Consider the following 20238-nt stretch of genomic DNA (forward strand, 5'->3'; position numbering starts at 1 on the left):
ATGCGACGGTAAAAGCTAATAGGCCTACAACGTATTAAATACTACTAGACACTACTGGCTTTACTACTAGACAGTAGAATCCAGTGTATGTGTTTGAATTCACCATTATTTCCATAAATCAGCATTGAAATAGAATTTTTGCAAAATCTATCAGTCAAATAAGGTAGGGTAACAATCTCCTCCTCAATATGACCCTTAAATCCCCCAGCCTCTAAATGTATACTTTTTTGAGACCACAAAGAAATTGAGAGTGAAACTTTCACTTGAATTAACATGTATTTGGAAAATCCTCAAGATATTTTCCGAAAAGAATATTTAATCGAATTGGAGTTATCTTACTATGTATATTTTTTATAACTTTCCCCCAGAGATGTGAAATACTTATGCGTCACAGGCGCTGTTCGTGACTGCTAGAACGGCTTCTCCCTTCTAGGGCTTCATGGAAACATCTCCCCTAGCTGACAATGTGTCTCATGGTAGGTAAGACTCTTACAGCTGATCTGGCAGGGCTTATCGCGCCTGCGAGGGAAACGCATTTGGAGGGAAAGATATCCAATTGTTACTACCCGCGTAATTTGATACCTGGGAAGTAATGGTTTACTACCTAGTATGCCTACTGTAACCGAAACAGGTTATACAGCTTTTTGAGGTAATAATTGGAGACATTTGAGATGTGAAATTGTAGATTATTTATATTTATGAAAAAAATACACAGTTTTGTGCGAGTAATCAATGTGAGAAATCAAATACATTGAATTTGAAGGCATAAGGTTGCTATAAAATTCATTGACTGTATGCCACACAGTATATGTTCCACACAGTATATAAGTACAAAATTGTTTTGAAAATAACTCAGTCGATTGATTATTATCCGGATCGAAGGACCAAATTCATTACTCATTAAGTTATCGTTTCGTTTTTATTATTTTGTGCGTTTCGACGTCAGCTGATATTTTAGTTTTAAAGTGAATGATTCGGAATAAGCAAAGTTTTTTTTGTCAAATAGATATACTTTTGTGTGATAATTATCCGTCTTGAAGAACCAATATATTGTGTGGAACCACGTAATTTTTTTATTTTACTTTCTGTACTCGTGTACATGGCTTTTAAAACAGCTACTTGACTTTTAGTCAACTCCAGTATCATTTTTACGATCTGTTTTACGAACAGTTTTTTTTTCATCTTTTCTAACAATCAGCGATAAGATTGTCGGAAGTATCAATAATTTGTACATTGAATCAATATAATGCTTTACATGTTTGTAAAACACAGTTTGTATTACACGGTTTAACTCGGGATCAAAATTAAATCAAAATCCAAACAAACAGATAAAATCCCAATAACATATCTCTGTAAGATTAATCATGTACTTGAAAAACAGAAGGCCGTCAACACAAGTGTGAGTAGTGACATCATTGACGTCTGAGGACGAATCTTTTAACGGATGACGCTACAGGTTATTCGATGGCCTTCGTTAATGTTGTGAATGCTTCGTATTTTGAAATGTTTATATTATAATTTGCATTGCGTCAATCTCTTTGTTTTTTGGGGGAAACAGTATACAACTGATTACAACTAACTTGTGACCGTGTGTTCTTTCCTGAAATGGTTTTATGCGTGACAAACAGAAAATGTGAGAAGATCTGAGTGACAAATGAGATCGTTGTGTAACAGATGGAATAGGCTTTCAGTGTCCGATTGCGACCCAGACAGAACAACCGGACAAGACAACCGACAACCCTTGAAGAGGCCCGGCCATGACGAGGTGTGAGATATCAGAAACAACTATTTTTTTCTCTTTCAAATTTATATCATCCTACTTTACTTAATGTGTTGCCTTTATGATTCTTAGGAAACCCTTAGTTGTTTTCTTGAACAACGAGGTTTGCAAGTAGCTACCAACAATCAACATAAGCATGCATTTGTCAGAAGAATTTACATAGATTTGAAATAAAGCCATTGATTTGGAATTTTTTTTGCCTTGGTATTTTCACTGCTTAGTACTCGTTCTTAGGGAAGCCACATAGTTTTTTTGAGGGGTAACAGGTTTCTAGTACTTTATCGCCATTTGTATACACGTTATTGCCATTTGTGTTGTCTGAAAATACAATTAGGTACCTTGAAATTGAGTCAAATTTTATTTGAAAAAGCCTTTATGTCAGTGTCCTGCGTGTATCATAAGCATTTTAGAGAACGAAAGACTTCTCTACAGGAACGTCTTTAATCTATAATTTCCTAGGAGTTTCAAAAATGTTACAGATAAATTGTTAACCGTTATATTATTTTGTTTGCATATTAAATCAACCTTTTGGGTGTAGATGCCAATTTCTTCCTTGTTCAACCTTCCCGCTAAAACAATTCTAAGTTGAGCTCTGTAAAAATCGACGTTTTCAAAATCGGCTTAAGCTGTTAAAGGAATTCCAGTCAAATTTGTTGAACAAAAGAATAAATTGAAGTATAAGAACCAAACAGTGTTGGAACTAAACATATTTTTTAACCACAATAGGTACCATTAGTACTACACACAAGAACATTTAAACACGAATCGAACTCGACGTAGACAAACATTGGTTGCCACATTTATACAGTCGACATACTCTATCATTTGATCAACAGCACTAGTCAAACCTCGTAAAGTTAATTCTACGATAAGACTATTTTTTTAAATCCCCTCTAAACTTTCATAAAGGTCAATAAAACACCTCTATACAACCACAGTACATTACAACGTAGTAATTAGGTTAAACACCTTCAAAAGACGAATATTCTAAGCACAAAACCTCTACAAGACGAATGCGACCTCTATAAGACGAATTTATCATTATATTAACCTCCATAATATGTAATTTTCAAAATAAACAGAAGCTTGTCTCAACATGAAACCCCCGCTCATCCCTCTACCTTCCTCACTCCATTCCTCAGAGCGAGGAGAAACCTCTATAAGACGAATAACGGCAGAACTAAACCTCAATAAAACAAACCTCTTTATTAAGAACACCCCGATAATACGAAATTTCCCTACCCCTTTGAAATTTGTCTTATAGAGGTTCGGAAAATAAAAATCTACTCACCCTGATGAACGCGAAGTTTGATCTTTTCTGCTCCACGTTTCCAACCCTGTCGACTTCCTCGCCATTCCTCGGGTCGTTCCCCTCGCTGCAGAAACTCTGCACACTTGGACTCACACTGTTGAGGCTGATGTTACTTTTGTAGACTTCCTCAGGTTTGTCATCCTTCGCCAAAGAATCCAGGAAAGCTTCACTCTTCGGTCTACTGTCCCGTTTCAAGTAGGTATTCCTCCTTATAGGAGTCCTAGCGAGTCTGTCTTTGTTCGTCTTCTCACTTCCATCACTAAGAATATCTTCATTGGTAGGAGTCTCAGAAATTTCCTTTTCTAAATTCCCATCCAGTGACAACGCCAACGTTTTGTTCTTCTTTCTTTTAGGAGAAACGCTGTTGAATTTCCTATTTAATCTAGGACTTTCTGAATGTTTCTCGATGCTGGATTCTTTCAAGATTGGTTTCGGCTTTTTAGGAGCTATTTTTCTTATGTTCGGGTTGATTTGCAAGTCTGAACTTTCTTCATCTTTGTTCTCTGTTTTCGTAAAGGTTTGGTTTCTTGCCACTCTGTGTTCGATACTATTGTTATTTTCAACAATTGAAGATGTCACATCGTTGATCTTATTACACTTTAGTTCTTCAGCAACAAGCGAGTATTTTGTAGGAGACAAGCTCAAATTTCTGACATGTCCCTTTTTGTTTGATATCCCATTTGATTTCTCGTCTTCCTTTGGAAGATGAATTATGTCGTCCAACTTACACTTGATTGCTTCGTCGATAAAGTCTTTTTTAGGAGATAAACTTAAATTCCTAACATGCCCTTTTCTAGGAGTCCCATTTAACTTCTCGTCTACATTATTTTCACTTTTCTTCATATTTGGTGTATCGCATCTTGAACTTGAGAAAATATCTAATTCTCGTTTAACAGGCGAGGTGGAACTGCATGGTGTGTTTTGACCATCTTTATCTTCTTCGTCTTCATCGCTGTCGACATCTTCCCGATGAATATCCGGAGACACTGAGAAACTCTTGACTCCCACATCTTTCTGGTAGCTGACCCAACTGTCGCTCTCACTGTCGCTGTCCCAAGCCGGCGAAGAAGCGTTGGAATGCAGAAGTGTCCTTTGCAGAAGAGTCTCCTGCAGAAGCGCCCGCTGCAGGAGAGCCTCGTTCACCGCAAAGTTGTCACAGTTCTCCAAGGATTCTGTCACATCCTCCTCGGACTCAGTGTCTCCAGGGTCACGACAGATCTTGTGTTTGGCACTCATTGCAACTATTCATTTCACATCCAGCACTCCGATGTACTGCTAGAAAGTTAGGTTAGGAAAGGTTAGCAACGCGTAACGCTCAAATAAAGTAAAAGTTTTAGAATATGAGTACAGTTTCAGTAATTCAAGAAGTTTGAAAGAATTGTGAAATTGTGATTTGATATAAGTTTCTCAAAATCTGTATAAATGCTGTAGAGGGTACTGAAACCTAACTATGTTGTCCCTTTCTATGGTCGGTTACGTATATCCTAAGATACTACTATTGGTAAACTGTCTATTAGCCTATTCCTGTTGGAATCCGGTTTTAAGGAGGTTAGAGAAAGGTTATCTACGCAACAAATGTGAATAGTGAATGTTTTGGTAAACAAATAAAGTACCAGATGTCCTAAGTTTGTATAATATCTTTGACTCAATGATAATAAACATCCCTCTAAGATCAACACAACATGAATACTATCATACTATAAACAGGTAATATGTTTCTTCAAGTTATTCATATGCGTCATAAATACTCCTAAAATCAAACTCTCAAGTCTTGTTCCTGAAATTTTCACTGATGATTTTGAGTCCGAATGTTTTATTAAACAAATACTATCTTAGGGATTCAGAAAAATCAGTTCAATTTCTGGCAGTTAAAATTTGTGTCAAAACCTGTACTAACCAAACCCTTTAGGGATTATCGACAGTTGGTGTGCAATATAACTTACTTCATCATCTAAGAATCGTTTAAATGAGTTTGCTTTTGCTCATATATTTTACAGGCGTATCCATGCAATATTCAAGGACACCGGGATTTAACATATGTTAATCGTAAAGATATGACGTCATTTTGTAAGTTTAGATCTACGTGACTTAAGTCTGGTAAAGACACGGCTTAACATTCGATAAGAGATAAGTGATTTAATAAATCTGTTCTAGAAAAGACACAGAGCTATAAACAATAGCGTTCGTGGACATTTTGGTTGAGACGAATATTAGAACAGAAACGGTATGGATCGTTAACATAAACAAATGACGTCATACCGAATGTCTATAATAGCCGTAACAGCTGGTTTGGGTGTTTCTACAGTTAAAAGGAAATTTATTTTCGGACCAGTGACATAATTTGTTTATGATTATGATCCATGCCGTTTCCGTTCTAATATTCGCGGGGAATACTACGCCTTGACTATAACAATTAGCCACAAATTCAAGATTTTGTTAGATTTTACAAAAACTCTTTTTGACCACACGAATATTGTTTAGGAAATATATGACATAAGCCTAGTTTTAAAACCCTGAAACCCCATTATAGTGAACACATTCCCATTGAATACAGCTATATGATACAGCTGTATTAATGGGGTTAAATAGTGTTTTTTTTGTGACACAATACCTTCCTGGCAAATTTTTACAGCCAGATTATTTTAAAACTGCCAATAACTTAGAACTAAATGAAGTGAATCTAGCAAAGACAAATCTAAATATTTCTCAACTGATGCGTATCTAGTCTGGTACTGGAGTGTTTAGAAGGTAGAAGCTGTTCAGGTAGTACAATGAGATAACAGCTCTTATCATTACCACCGTGAGATGATAACATTGTGAGTTGCATCAACTTGCACTGATACAAGCTGGATTTTACAAAGGTGAAACGTTAACAATGCCAAATTGTAACTTTTGTACCAATTTCGATTTGTCAAAGGATAGTTTTGTACTATTTGTCAAAATAACAGTAATTCCAATAACATTGTTATGAAATGCTAGTAAATTGATCCTATTTTGTAATGAGCATGAACTAATCATTATAATCTATAAAGACATTAAAAGCTAGTTAAAAGTTTAAAGATAATCTAGGAAAAATATTTTTAACTGTTATCGGTGTTCTAGTTTTCCCGGAAGCAGTCTAAATTGCCATCTTTAGCGCCACAGAAATACACAAACATTCTGGTAGAAATTTAGACAGAACTAGTATTTTTCCTTCTTGGCTCAAGAGAAATAAAGATTTAAACAGTATTACGCAATGTACAGAAAACCTGTACTTAACTTATATCGATTACTTATTTAATTGTGTTAAAGGTATAACATCAGTCTGTTTATGTTTTAGTTTAAAATCGACTTCGGTGTCTATAGTCATACAAGGTTGGCCTTCAGTTTCAGCACGTCATCTTGTTTTGTATGCTGTAACAGCTCATTAATATGGATATAAACGGATTCATTTTTAACCTTCTTTCCTGTATAATTATTGTACAACAATCAATCTCCTAATGAAGGTTAATTGTTTTTAAATTATTGATAAATTCTTTAAGTAACGCTTTAAAAGGTTCTAACAATATTTAATTTTTAAAATCTCATAGGAAAAATGCAGTTGATCTCATTTTTAATAACATTATATACAAATTGCATGAATATATTTTAGCTCAAAATGTATATATATTAAAATAAATTCACACTTTCGTTTAGTAAACAGGTTTTAGTTAACATAAAAATTGCTTCTTCATCATGTTTTGCCAAATTTAATGTTCAAGCATAGTTTACAAATCAACACCTAGTTTTGTTAATGAACTTTCAATTCAGGATGTCATTATTTGAATGATTAAAATTTTTACTAAATGCTTTATTTTTTGCACAACAACTACTGATTTTCCTCTAGTTAGTCTACCATAAGAAAAAAAACTGCAAGATGTGTCTAAAAAATCCCTTTAGAACAGAACAGTGGCACGTAATAGGCTTAGTTGACATCAGCATGTCACACATAAATAACTGAAAACGAAACTCGAAACTCATCAAAATAAATTTCACAGTTTATAATAGAATGAAAATTCCATGTAAAAATCATTGCTTTATCATCTATGCAACTTCATACTATAATCATAATTTATTTTCAAAAACTCAACTATATCTACATACGACGTCGCCGTTCCTAATTAAATTAGACACATCATTTTCTTTGATTTCAAGTTGTTTGACATTTCAAGTGTTTTACGTAATACTCCTCCTCACACATTATAAACCTACAGATTTCCATTCTTCTCTGCAACGCTAATCCAACAATGGTGTATTTACAAAAAAAATGTATTTACAAAAAATATTTTCAAAAAACATCTTTATTATAACGGTATACTGCTTTTCAATGCACTGCCAACACATCTAAAAATTGAGTCAAACCCTGTTGTTTTTAAAAAATCACTTCGAAAATTACTGGTGTCCAAGTGTTACTACCGTGTCCGTGATTTTATTGCTGATGGGTAGTCATGGGCATATGGTATGCTTGGTTCATGAATTGATTACATGTAAATATTGTTTGTTTTAGTAGTTATTTTATAGTTTATAAGACAATTTGTATTTTTTTTAAATGTATATTGACTTAGCCAATGCATTCATGTAAATCTGGCCAAATAAATGATTTATGATTTATGATTTATGATTTATGATTTATGATTTATTTACAACACGAATGTTGCTATTGTCTGTATGACTCATACCCATCATGGGGAATCAGGTTCATCACAAAACTGCTGGTAAGGTGTTCTAGTTTTCTACGAAATAAGTACAATGAAGTGATTGATATTGGTTCAGATTATATTAATGTATTGGTATTACGGAGTTAGTTATTTTAAGCAACAGATTCAATTATGTATATATGATGGTATAGCTTGCTATATAGTTTTTGTAACCGCCGGCGCTATTTGTATAATACTGTGCGTATTTGTTGTTTCTTAAAAAGTAGCTCTTATATTGACATTTTTTATACACGTTATTGTGCGCCATATAATTGCTGTGTTTACAATAACAAAATTTTAGAAGCAGCGTATTTTTACTCTCATTAAAAGAGGGTTGTGATGATTGCTTTTTACCGATTTATTCAAAGACCTTACTAATAATGAAGATTTTCTTTCTTGGGACGTGACAATTCTTAGGGACCTCCCCTTTTCCTATCTACGTAAGGGGCTAAAGGTTTATTTTTAACTCGACAAAGGTTACATAAAAATAGTTTGGTGTTCTTAACTTTGTGCGATTACCTACCGTAATTGTAAAAGTAAAGGTCAAGAAACTCAATAGCTTAAACAACTAAAATAACTAAAAAAAACTTCAATTCGAAATTTACAAACTTTAAAATGTTTAACGTTTTAAGAGCTTACGTTGCTAACTTTTCTCCAAACCTTAACTTCACTCTCACCCTTCTTTAGTATTTAAAACACTAAACACAACACTGACACTAACACATCACGCTCCGAACTGGCAAACACAACACTATCGATTATTTCCCGCGGAATACCGCCGACACCCGCCACGCCGGGAGGTTATCAGGTGTAACGACAAACGCAGCTGTTCGACTGATAGCGATACCCAGCTGACCGACGCACGCACGCGCACACCCACGCATCAGCTGTTCCATTGTTGCCGAGTGATATAGTGATATCACTAAGTGGGTGAGTGTATTCACAACGGTGTGAATGCGCCGGACTACTTCGAGTGACTGAAAATCGCGAGGGAAATTAAATTACTGCGCGCGTGCGACGCGAAAGTTGTTTAGGTTTGTTCTTTGTAGACGCGGGAAAATCTAAGTTTGGAGAATGTATTTTAAGTTTGTGTATGTTACCCCTACGTCTTTGACTATAGGGACATTACTAAGAAGTAAACCTCTCACTCCTCTGTGTTTAAAAACTGATGTGGCAATAAAAGATTTTATTCTCTGGAATAGTGTGCTAAATTATTTTTTACTTTTTGACTGAGCCAAAGGGAAAATACAGCAGATTGTCTATTCCATTCGCATATTTTATGCCACAAAACAGCAGTTGATACAGTCATGGATAAATCATACTCCCTTAGTAGATTTCTCATCCTTATGGAACAGCTGAAGCCAATTGTATTGTTAGTTCTGTCCGGTGCACTGTACAGGTCGTGTTATTGTTTAAAATTATTTACTTGCTAGTTCAGTCATTTAAAACCTCGTTTAACCAAATAAACCTATGTAATCATAAACAATAACTCGTACCCTAGTTATATAACAAAACAGCAAAGTGTCAATCATTAAATTAACCCTAAAATAATATAAACAAAATTTCGTCTACACTATCAGAACTCCCAGTGTCACCGGACATGAACTAGACACGAGAAACGAGCTTCGTGCAGGATGAGAAGTCTACTCATTGGTTAGTATACAATTGTTTTTTAGCTGTAGAAACAATGTTTATAATTATTGGTTGAAAGAATATTTTTATCAACTGACATCAAACAAAACAACCTAACAGGCTTCATGTTTTGTAATAGGATGAGTATTGTCCCGCAATATTCAAAGTGAAAACAAATTCATATCAGCCATAACAAAGCCAAAATCCTACTATACTTAAGAAAAAAATAAGACTACTTTTACCGTCAACTGACAAAAATCCACTTTGGGAAACTCTCACAAAAATGAGAACTCTGACGACTCCCGATCCATATTACCAAATTGCAGTAATATCTTGTAATATTATTTAAGTTCACTAGTAAGTCTCAAGTATCAGTTAGATACTTGACGTTTTCCCAACAGTAGCAGAACAAGATATTTTAGAGAGTTGGAACGCGAATTAAATGTTATTGCAGTCATAAAACGTTTCACGCCAATGATTGCGATGAAGGAAACAATCATAGTCTAACTGTAGATCTAACTGTACGTAGTTTAATACAAAATCCATCTGTCGTTAGTGATTACTACATTGTTTTTACAGACTGCTGAAGTCGAAAAACATTTTTTAGAGTATCAAATTAAAAATCTCGAGACTGTCTTGCAGAAAGATAACTATGCAATTATTTAGATGAAAGAGCCTCTAATAGATTGTGCTACTGTGGAAATTCTCCTTTCTTTTTAAATTTGTATGTTTATGAGGACAGGACATAATAGATGCTTTTAGTTTGCAATGAAGCCCCATTTCAGTTTAGTTTGGCATTATTAACAATTGGTGCATGGTGCAAACGATTAAAAGAACGAATACTGTGTTTTACACCGGTAAACTTTGTTGGGAGCTAAACATTTCATTGAATTAAGTTATTATCACTCGAACCCTGGATACAACTTTAACATTGGAATGGATAAAGGTTGCCGGATCGATCCTGAGAAAGGATGAAGTGGGTTTGGTTTAGCTTACTTTTTGATGGGTCGAAACTGGACCCAGCTGTTCCTGGCTTTAAATAACGATCCTGGCTAATAAAAAGATAAGTCAAGCTACACAGATCATCTCACTCACGCACATCCTTCGTCCATATTTGGGTTAGAATACGCACATACATGGCGTCCCAAACTCAATTGATAATTGATTATGGCTAATAGACAAGAGTGGATTTATCGTCAAATTTACAGTAAAGGGGGTTAAATTTGTTCATTTAGCATTTATGGCATTTGCCATCGAAGCCTTAAGGCCCGACTGAATATGTAATTAGTAAAAGCATACCCATTGGTTTTTCAATTTCAATATACTGTGATGTAGTTTTTGGATAACTGATTTTTGGGGTTTTAAAGTATTCCTCGTCTTTTTCTTAATTTGTCTGGAGACTGGGATGGATTAAACACTATACCTCTTAGTAGGTATCATAAAAGATAATGCGGTTAAAACATTAAGCTGCTATGCTTAAAGTTGAATCATTGACTATACACCTCTCCACGGAGAGGTGTGGTGTATAATAATAGATAAAACATCAGGAGTATGTTTAATGTTTAAATCTATAGATAAATGATTAAATCCACCATCAACTTTAACTTGAAAAATTGCAATAGCATGAAACGTTCACTATCAGTTTTCAAAGTTAATACTGTAATGTATACGGCTTTTGCATTTTACTTTTGCTTAGCCAGTTGGCCAATACAGCGTGAATTTCTGCATGTTTCTAATTAAGCTATGAGTTTACCTAAGGGTTATACTTATTTTAATCAGTTTTTTATCATATTACTATTTGGTTTAATGATTACATTCGCAATATTAATATTTGTATAAATCAGCAAAGGCAGTGACATGGGCAGTGGCTGTACTGATAAGGTTTTTGTAAGACTGTTATTACATGTACGAACTTTTATATTACTTTTCCTAGTGACTGTCTATAAATGGCATCATTGGTTCCTGGGATTCTTCTTCTCCACTGTCGCGCTGTCTTCTTTTCTTATCGCCATTGCCGACACCGTCTGGTGATAGGTTATGTTTTCTCCTTCAATCTGTTAATTTTATTTCAAGGAATAATGACTTTACCCGAAAGTATCGTTGGCGAAGCTGAAGAAGTTGCTCATTTTAATCCCCCCATTATCCAAGATAATGTCACAGGATGGGGCCCTTGTGATATGCCAGAGCAGTTCAAGGATATGCCTTACCAGCCCTTTTCTAAGGGGGATAGGCTAGGAAAGGTAGGACAGTGCAGAATAAGACTAAGAACTTTGAATGTATAGCCTATTTAATTTAAATATTAATCAGAACTTTGGAAATCCCATAGTTTATTCTAGGGATAAGGCTTAGCCTATATATTCTTGTACGTAACTTAAGTTATTCTCATTTTTGGGGTAGACTTCCACACCTGTTATCAAAAACCACCGAATGAAAATATCGATCGATATATCGTATGAAAATATCGACCGATAGACCTATACCAAATGAAACGATTGATATTTTCAGTCGGTTGTTTTTGACAATAGATACGGAAGTCTCTACCTAAGAGAATAGCACGAATAACTTAAGAACAGACACGGTGTGAATAATAAACATAAACAAATGAGGTAACTGGCCCGAAAGCAAACATTTAACGTTGCTTTCTATGGAACTGTCTACACCATATGCTAATGTTATTAGCCTTGTAGGCTAAGTTATGGGATTCGGGTCAGTTACACCATTCATTTAAATGTTTATGATCCATACCGGTTTCTGTTCTAGGCCTAGTTTCCATGGGGAATAAGGGTATTTGTTTACTTTAGGGGCTTCTAACGAATTTTGAAAAAAATGTTTTTTTCTCATTATTTGGCCTATTTTGAACACTTTTTACATTTGGCACTTTTGGGGCAAACGCATATTTCACCCTGAAAATTGCGTTTGAAAATCGCGAAAATTTTTCAGCAATTGCCATTTTTACTTTGAAAATCAGGGTTTCCCCCCCTTGCCTTTCTTTAAATGTGTTTTTATTATTGTAGTAATAAGCAGATGTTATGTTTATTATAACCTAACCTTGGTTTAACTAAAAATCCGCTATTTTCGGCATATTGCTAACCTAAGCATTGGTTAGGTAGGGTTGGGTTAGGTTAGGTTAGGTTAAGTTAGATTAGGTTAAGTTAGGTTAGGTTAGGTTAGGTTAGTTTAAAAATAGTTAGGTTAGTTTAAACGTAAGGTTAAGTTAGGTTAGGTTAGGTTAGATTTCAAATATTCAGGTGATTTTAGGCTAATTAAATTAAATAATAACTTAATAACTAGCCATACCTTACCTAACCTGAACTAACCTAACCTAACCTAAACTAACCTAACCTAAACTAACCTAACCTAACCTAACCTTGGTTTAACTAATAATCCGCTTTTTTCGGCATATTGCTAATCTAAGCATTGGTTAGGTAGGGTTGGGTTAGGTTAAGTTAGGTTAGGTTAGGTTAGGTTAGATTAGATTAGATAAAGTTAGGTTGGATTATATTCAGTTCTGTAGGTCCTAAGTAATAGTAAAAACACATTAAGAGTAAAAGTACCACTCAAATTTTTAGCACTTTTTGCAATTTTCAAACGCGATTTTTAGGGTGAAATAGGCGTTTGCCCCAAAAGTGCCAAATGTAAAAAGTGTTCAAAATAGGCCAATTAATGAGAAAATAACATTTTTTTAAAAATTCATTAGAAGCCCCTAAAGTAAACAAATACCGGAATAAGTTAGTTACCAGATAGCCTATGTTGTGAGTCTAAATGTCTCATTTAGGCTCAGATTGACAAATTGTATTCAACATTTTGTAGTGATTTACTGTTCATAACTTGTGTCTGGTATGGTAAGTTAGTGTCATCTTTGTCTCTGCCCCCTTAGCCTAGGTTAGATAGGCGTTAAGTAAGTTATTTGTAAATATATTGTTATTGTTGGTAAATGAGTAGGCCTATCTTCAAAACGTATAAGTTTAAGAGGGGGCAGATAAGCTAAGTTAATGCCAATAGCCTAATTGTTACAGTAAAAATTTTGGGGTCTTAGTTTGAGCTGTTGATGCTTGGGTTGCAGTAGTTGTTCAATAGTGCAGTGGGCCTGTCAGCACCTTTAAATCATTTAGTATTAAAAATGCATTGAGAAATAACAAAACTACCACTAAAAAAACAAGTTTTATCATCAAAAGAATATTTTATAACCTTCAATTTTTAAACGCAGTAGCCTATTAATAAACAGTGAAACAGACTTACCAACAGGAGAGGTGGTGAAGTTCGAGCCGCTAACATTCTGCAACAGCGCTAACAGTAGCCCCAATCCCTCTATTGACTTTTACATCATTGCTTGTCCAGTGCCTGGCATCTCTCAATTGTCTCACAACGTCCTTTTTTTACAGATATCCGATTGGACTGGTGCTGCTTTTCAAGATAAAAAGTATACCAGTAAGTAATTTTAAACGCAGTATCATAATATTAACTTTGTTTTTTCAACTAGGACTAACTTAACTTATTCACAGCTCCGCAAAAGAACCTGCGATTTATTTTGGATTATGTATGCTAATTTATAAAATATGAAATTTGATCAGGACCGATTTAAATATCGCACCGGCACCGGTATTGAACTTAATTTCACCATAACTTCTTAGGGGACAATATAAAAAATAAAAAAACATTATAAAGTTGAATTTCTTTATTTAAACTCAGCCTATTTTTATTTTTGTTACGTAGGCTACTGAAAATGGAAGAAACTATAAATTTTTCTAAGTTAACCATATGTGGTTCAATTATTTGAATAAGTTTTAGTCATTGTTTGTTAAATTTTTTTATAAAATATTTAATTTTGAAAGAGTCAGTGGCGGATCTCGGGGGGGGGGGGGGGGTATTACAAATGAAAAACATGCAATTCATAGAATATTCTTAATTGGTTTTCAAATTATATAGGCCTAAGTTACATTATTGTGTTTTGCAGACAAGTATATGTCCCAACATGGATCGTCCAACCAGTACTCTTACTACCATGAGGAAGACGAGAGCACTTTCCACCTGGTGGACACTACAAGGATCCAGAAACCTCCATACCAACGTGGCCGCTTCCGCCAGAATCAGCGGAACATGCGCGGGCGCGGTGGCCAGAGGGGCAAGTGAGTGATTCAAGAAAAACTTCTAATCTTAGGAGTGGTTGACTTAAAATTGTGAAAAGTTGATTTTCATAAGTTAGACTTTTGTTAGGCCTACAAAATTTATACAAATTTTACTAGTGTTGGTAATGAACCTACCGGTTTCCAACCTTCTGGACCTTGTATTTGGGTTAGGCCTAGGGCCCTACTTAAAAATCCTTTAGCTTACCAGCACATTCTGTCAAACTGATACTATAGGCTAACCAGTTTAATAATAATTCTGGGATATGTATATTAATGAGGGTGTTTGAATAATGCTCTACAAAGGACAAGACTAAGGGTGGACAAGAAACTAACGATCAATTGCGGTTGGTTGTTGTAGCCTAAACATTTTGGTTTTTTTACTGGATTTTTTCATTAAGTTAACTGTAAGTTATATGTTCAATTCGTTTGAAAAGTAAATTTAATGGAAATAAGTAATTTAATCTTGAATAACTTCAAGATAAATATGAATATTTAATATGAATATTAAATATGAATATTTAAAATAATAGGCCTACTTAAATCATTAAAAAAACTCAAATAGGGCTATTTTTGATTTCATCGGACATGTTTTGCTGCTCACCTAACCTAACCTATAATTTGCAGCTACAATGACCGGAAAGGCCAGCCTGGTATCCGCAACAAGTGGAACAAGCAGATGGGAATGCGCAATCAAAAGAACACGGCTCCGATCAAGAACAGAGATGCTTCCGTTACAGTGCGGCCGGACTGGGTAACCATCGAGGAGATGGACTTCCCACGACTGGCCAAGCTGTCTCTACCCAATGTTAAGGAGGGAGAGGACATGTGAGTGGTTTTCAGCATTCAATTTTAGTTTTTCCGTTCAGGTTCCATATTCTATAACAATTCTTTTATTTTGATTTTCAAGGAAAAAGTATGAGTACTCCAAGATAAAAATGTGTTTGCCTGCCTAGTGTTTACCGTCCCAAACGTCAGTGTGAGAGGGATGAATTCAATCACCGGCAAATCTTTAAACTGGTTAAAAATATTGTTTGACGCTTCATTAAGCTGTTTACTGTCACTAGAGGCCACCTGTTATATGGTTAATTTTTTTCAATTATATGCTGAGACTGAACAAAATTATTTACATATTCCAATTCGCGCCATTGATTTTTGGAAAGATAATAATAGTTATGATTTTATATTTTTCATTTGACCTTATAAGATCTATACAACCAATAAAATGATTCAATGACTTTTTTATACTGCAAACTTTTTTGGTGAATCAGTATTTTTTTGTATAACAGCATCATCATAATTTAATTATAGTAAGATATTTTAAAGAGTAAAAAGCTTTCAAATATATTGAAAAATATGGGGATTTAAAAATTTCCCCAGACCTTCAATTTTTGGTTCAGATCACCTAGTGATCACTATAGTTTGGCCGCTTAGAAAACGACCTGCGCGCTAATGCTAAACCAATGCTGGAGGAGGTCGCTTTCTAAGCGGCCGAACTATAGTAGGCTACCTAGTACTTTTCACTATGGCACTTAAAAGTCTAGAGAGCATTTAAGGACTAAAGACTAAAGAGGTTTGAATAAATAGAGTTTCAGTTTTTCGCTGTAAAATAAGTTACTGGTACCTAAAATTTGTGGCTTAAAAAAAATGTATACCTTTGTCATTAATATTTACTAAATTAACAATGACAAACCTATTAACATGGCACTGATACTTCTTCAGAGAATGTTGTGGATCGTTGGAGTACTACGACAAGGCTTACGACCGAGTGAACGTAAAGAGTGAGAAGCCTCTGCAGCGCATTGACCGCATCTTCCACACTGTGACCACTACTGACGACCCGGTCATCCGTAAGCTATCCAAGACAGTCGGCAACGTCTACGCGACCGATGCCATTCTGGCTACGCTCATGTGCTGCACTCGCTCCAACTACTCTTGGGACATCGTCATCGAGAAGATTGGAGACAAGTTGTTCTTCGACAAGCGAGACAACACCGAGTTTGACTTGCTGACTGTCAACGAGACTTCAGTGGAGCCTCCGCAGGATGATTCCAACAGTCTCAACTCCCCTCGTAACTTGGCGCTGGAGGCGACGTTCATCAACCATAACTTCTCCCAGCAGGTTTTGAAAACTGTGAGTATCATTAGGTTTGGTATTGGTTTTGCAATAAATTGGGTTCGTAGAGAGTTTTTGTTTGGATATTTTGATTTCCTGAAGGATAAGATTTTTGTTCAATTACTAGAAAAACCACACTTTCAAAGATGAAAAAATAAAGTTTTTTAACATGCACATGAGCCCAGGTTTAAAGGGTTGTTTGTTTTGATAGCAGGCTTAACTGAACAGGAAAGAGTAAGAAGGAACACAAAACATTCACTTTACACTAAAGTTAGAATATTTTACTGTCATTGATAGTGTTTTCAACTGGGGAAGGTTTAAGGAGAAAGTCTCTAAGTTCCTAGTTTATTTTATATTTTTTTTATTGTAAAAAGGATGGTGTCTTGCTCATTCAGTTTAGTCAGGTATTCCTACAGTAATACTTTAAACCAAGGCTCTTGTGTACCATGATTCTGTTTAGTTTATAAAGTTTCATTTGATTAACTGAAAAAGTTCTCCCTCAAGCTCGGTCTAGTTTTTATTTTACAGGTTGGATTAGTTTTACGTTTTTAGAATGTAATAGTAAAGCATTAAATATTATTAAAAAACTGCTACCATGAAATAGGGTTTTACTATTGGAAAGTTTCATTTGCTGAAAACGTCGCTTTTAGTCATCATTGATCTGGACAGTTTGCCAAATTTGAAAAAAGAAAAAAGTAGGCTAGTTTAGAGATCTACTTTTTTCTTTTTTCAAATTTTTTGTCAACCTATTCTTTTGTAAATCAAATAATATCATCTTGAATTTATAAAATATTAGTAGTTACGTTTTTACAGAGCTATGGCTCATGATACCAGGGTTTAAAAATTAATTTTCGAGGATTGTTAATCACAAGGCAAAATTATGTATGCTATTTTTATAACCTACAACACTTTTCTATTTTCCTTTTGAAATGAAGATAATATGGCATTGCAAAAAAATTCAGTGTATTTTCATGAGATTAGGTTTTATTTTATTTTTACAAGTATTTTATTTAAATTTAATTTTGTCTGTTGACATTTAAGAAAGTCAAAATTTTCTACTGTCGTATGGTTTACAGGGAGAGCCACGCTACAAGTTTGACGAGCCCAACCCGTTCATCTCAGAGGAGGAGGAGGGAGAAGTAGCCTCGGTGGCATACCGCTACCGCAAGTGGGACTTGGACAACGGTATTACTCTGGTGTCTCGCTGCGAACACGACGCAGTTCTGCCAACACCCAACGGCGAACTGCAGTTCCTCACCATCAAGGCTCTTAATGAGTGGGACTCTAAGGTAGATTGACTAATTGATTTGTTTGATGTCATTATAGGCTTACATTGTGAGTTTCTGATATTATGAGAGGCTAGGAGTAGCCTTTCCAAAATAAAAAAAAGCCTGCTCACGATCTTTTCTGGGCAGTCTTTGTAATAAAGATTTTTAACAGGTTTTCTGCAGTGTTTACTAATTAAGTACTTTATAATTTTATGTGGCTTTTAGTTGCGTACTATAAAGCCCATTTCTGAAACTTGCAACCATCGATTAATAATTTATAAACCTCATGTAACAAGGAGAACAAGAACCCATAACTAATTTATTTAATAAATTGTATGATTGAAGCTTTACATTCTAAAACGTTCTCCTGAGGAAGGGGTAAAATTTCAAATTGAAAGTGTCATGCTATCCACTGCCCGGAACTCTTTTTGACTCACTCTTAGAGTAGTAGTTTTGTGTATCCGATCTTTCTTCCTTTATGTAATCATAAGCTAGTCACTTTCCAGTACATTTTTACTAATATAGCTTTTTTCAGCTTTCAGGAAGTGTGGAATGGCGTCAGAAGTTAGACACACAGCGTGGAGCTGTGTTGGCCAATGAGCTGCGTAACAACGCTTGCAAACTGGCCAAGTGGACTGTACAAGCTTTGCTGGCCGGATCTGATCAAATCAAATTCGGGTAAGTCAATATTTTATTATCGTTCATCGTGAATTTTACATATTGATTTCAATGAGAACCGTGTCAATAAAATAGGACAGTCATTGCCATTATTGTTTTGAAACAGGACATTTCCTTGTGTGTATTTTAAGTTGGATATAAATAATTGAGTGAGGTAGAGCTCATAAAATCGACATCGAAGTTGATTAAACCAGAAAATGGTTTACAGGCATTCCATAAACGATACATCCTATACGAACCAATATTATTGTCCTTTTGCAGGTATGTCAGCAGATCTCATGTCCGTGACTCTTCCAAGCACGTTATCCTTGGAACCCAGCAATACAAGCCTAATGAATTCGCCACACAGATCAACCTGAATATGGACAATGCTTGGGGAATCCTCAGATGTATCATTGACATCTGCATGAAACAGAAGGACGGCAAATATTTGATCATGAAGGATCCGAATAAGGTATTGGCTTCTTGGCTTCTTGGCATGATATTTTACACCTTTTACCTATTTTAATACTTTTAAAGTATTTTTTTGAAATTTGCTACATGCTAGATGCAAATTTTTAATGATGCCCTAGCCAAGTGATATGTTCTGGTTCTTTTGGAAAATTTTGTTGTTTAGGAATACATTTAGAGAAGAAGGATTAGCAAAACTAATTTGATATTTCAACAAGGGTCGGTTTTGTCCAGTAACTCCCATTTTCAAAGCCATCTAGGTAGGGTTAAAATTTCAAGTTAATTGTGATCTGAACTGTTTGTGTTCATAACTGCCTGGAACTCTTTCCTTTGGTAAGTTCTTTCTTCCTTAATGTATTCATTTAGAAAAAGGGAAGTTTGTTATTTGACGGCAACAATGCTTCGTCAGAAATATTAGTTGTTTGTTTAACAAACAAGTGTCAAAATAAGTAACACATTATGTACATTATGTAAGTCTTTGTGTTACAAACTGCCTGTTACTCTTGCTTACTTTCCAAAGGAATAGCACAGCTTAAAGTTTTACCTTAAATAAACAACCAAGATTGCTGTACATTTTAAAGTGTTGTAGTAATTAGGGGCTATAATTTTTAAGTTGGTTAATGTTTTATTTGTTTTAGCCAATGATCCGTCTGTATGACATTCCTGATAATACGTTTGAGTCGGAGAATGAAGACGCCGATGAAGAGGATGGCGGACTTTGAATGGTTTACATTGGTCAACTTAATTACTATCCGCTTTCCTGCATTTGTTAATCTGGTGTTTCATTAAAAATAAATAAGGAATACAGTAAGATTTGTGTTGATTACTTAGGTACCTAACCTCACAAAGTTCCTTCTTGATTGTGTGATTTATGTAATTTCTTAACCATACCCCCATTGTACGAAAACTATTTACTTTCATGTTTGACTAGTGTTTAATCGAAAAAAAAGATCTAAATAATTGCTGTTTGAGTTAACTGATTTGATTTCCAGTTCAAATTATATGTCTACAAATGCTGACTAGTTGATTGACTCAATTTTATAATCATGCAAGCATAGTCAAACAACTTGTATAGAAATAATGTGATGGTTTTCAAACTCATGCAACTCTGGGATACTTCAAGACAACTTATCTTTTATGTACTTCACCAATGCCTTTCTGTAG

The 20238-nt window shown here is 34.9% G+C and overlaps 2 protein-coding genes across 4 annotated transcripts in view; one reads left to right on the forward strand and one right to left on the reverse strand.

Annotated features, from left to right (window-relative positions):
• The window catches only part of LOC128995880 (rhophilin-2-like), a 115915-nt gene extending 107318 nt beyond the window's left edge, over positions 1 to 8597 (reverse strand). The window contains exons 1-2 of one of the 3 annotated variants that reach the window (XM_054420910.1): positions 8485 to 8597; positions 3072 to 4367 (exon numbers count right to left, since the gene is read on the reverse strand). In XM_054420910.1, coding sequence (XP_054276885.1) covers positions 3072 to 4328 — 1257 coding nt within the window. In that variant the 5' untranslated portion in view covers positions 4329 to 4367; positions 8485 to 8597. Of the gene's footprint in view, positions 1 to 3071; positions 4368 to 8446 lie in introns of all 3 variants that reach the window. The other 2 variants (XM_054420911.1, XM_054420909.1) reach the window with 2 other exon arrangements.
• Positions 8598 to 11442: 2845 nt separating this feature from the next.
• LOC128994579 (eukaryotic translation initiation factor 3 subunit D-like) lies at positions 11443 to 19887 on the forward strand. Its single transcript, XM_054419227.1, has 9 exons — positions 11443 to 11679; positions 13822 to 13867; positions 14394 to 14565; positions 15190 to 15390; positions 16285 to 16696; positions 17755 to 17967; positions 18482 to 18624; positions 18886 to 19078; positions 19713 to 19887. Exons 1-9 carry the CDS (start codon positions 11518 to 11520, stop codon positions 19794 to 19796), a joined length of 1626 nt encoding a protein of 541 aa, XP_054275202.1. The 5' UTR covers positions 11443 to 11517; the 3' UTR covers positions 19797 to 19887.
• Positions 19888 to 20238: the final 351 nt, after the last annotated feature.

Source organism: Macrosteles quadrilineatus, unplaced genomic scaffold, assembly GCF_028750875.1.
Source record: "Macrosteles quadrilineatus isolate MER2022 unplaced genomic scaffold, UCM_ALF_1.0 Scaffold_5__1_contigs__length_97177068, whole genome shotgun sequence".
NCBI lineage: Eukaryota > Metazoa > Arthropoda > Insecta > Hemiptera > Cicadellidae > Macrosteles > Macrosteles quadrilineatus.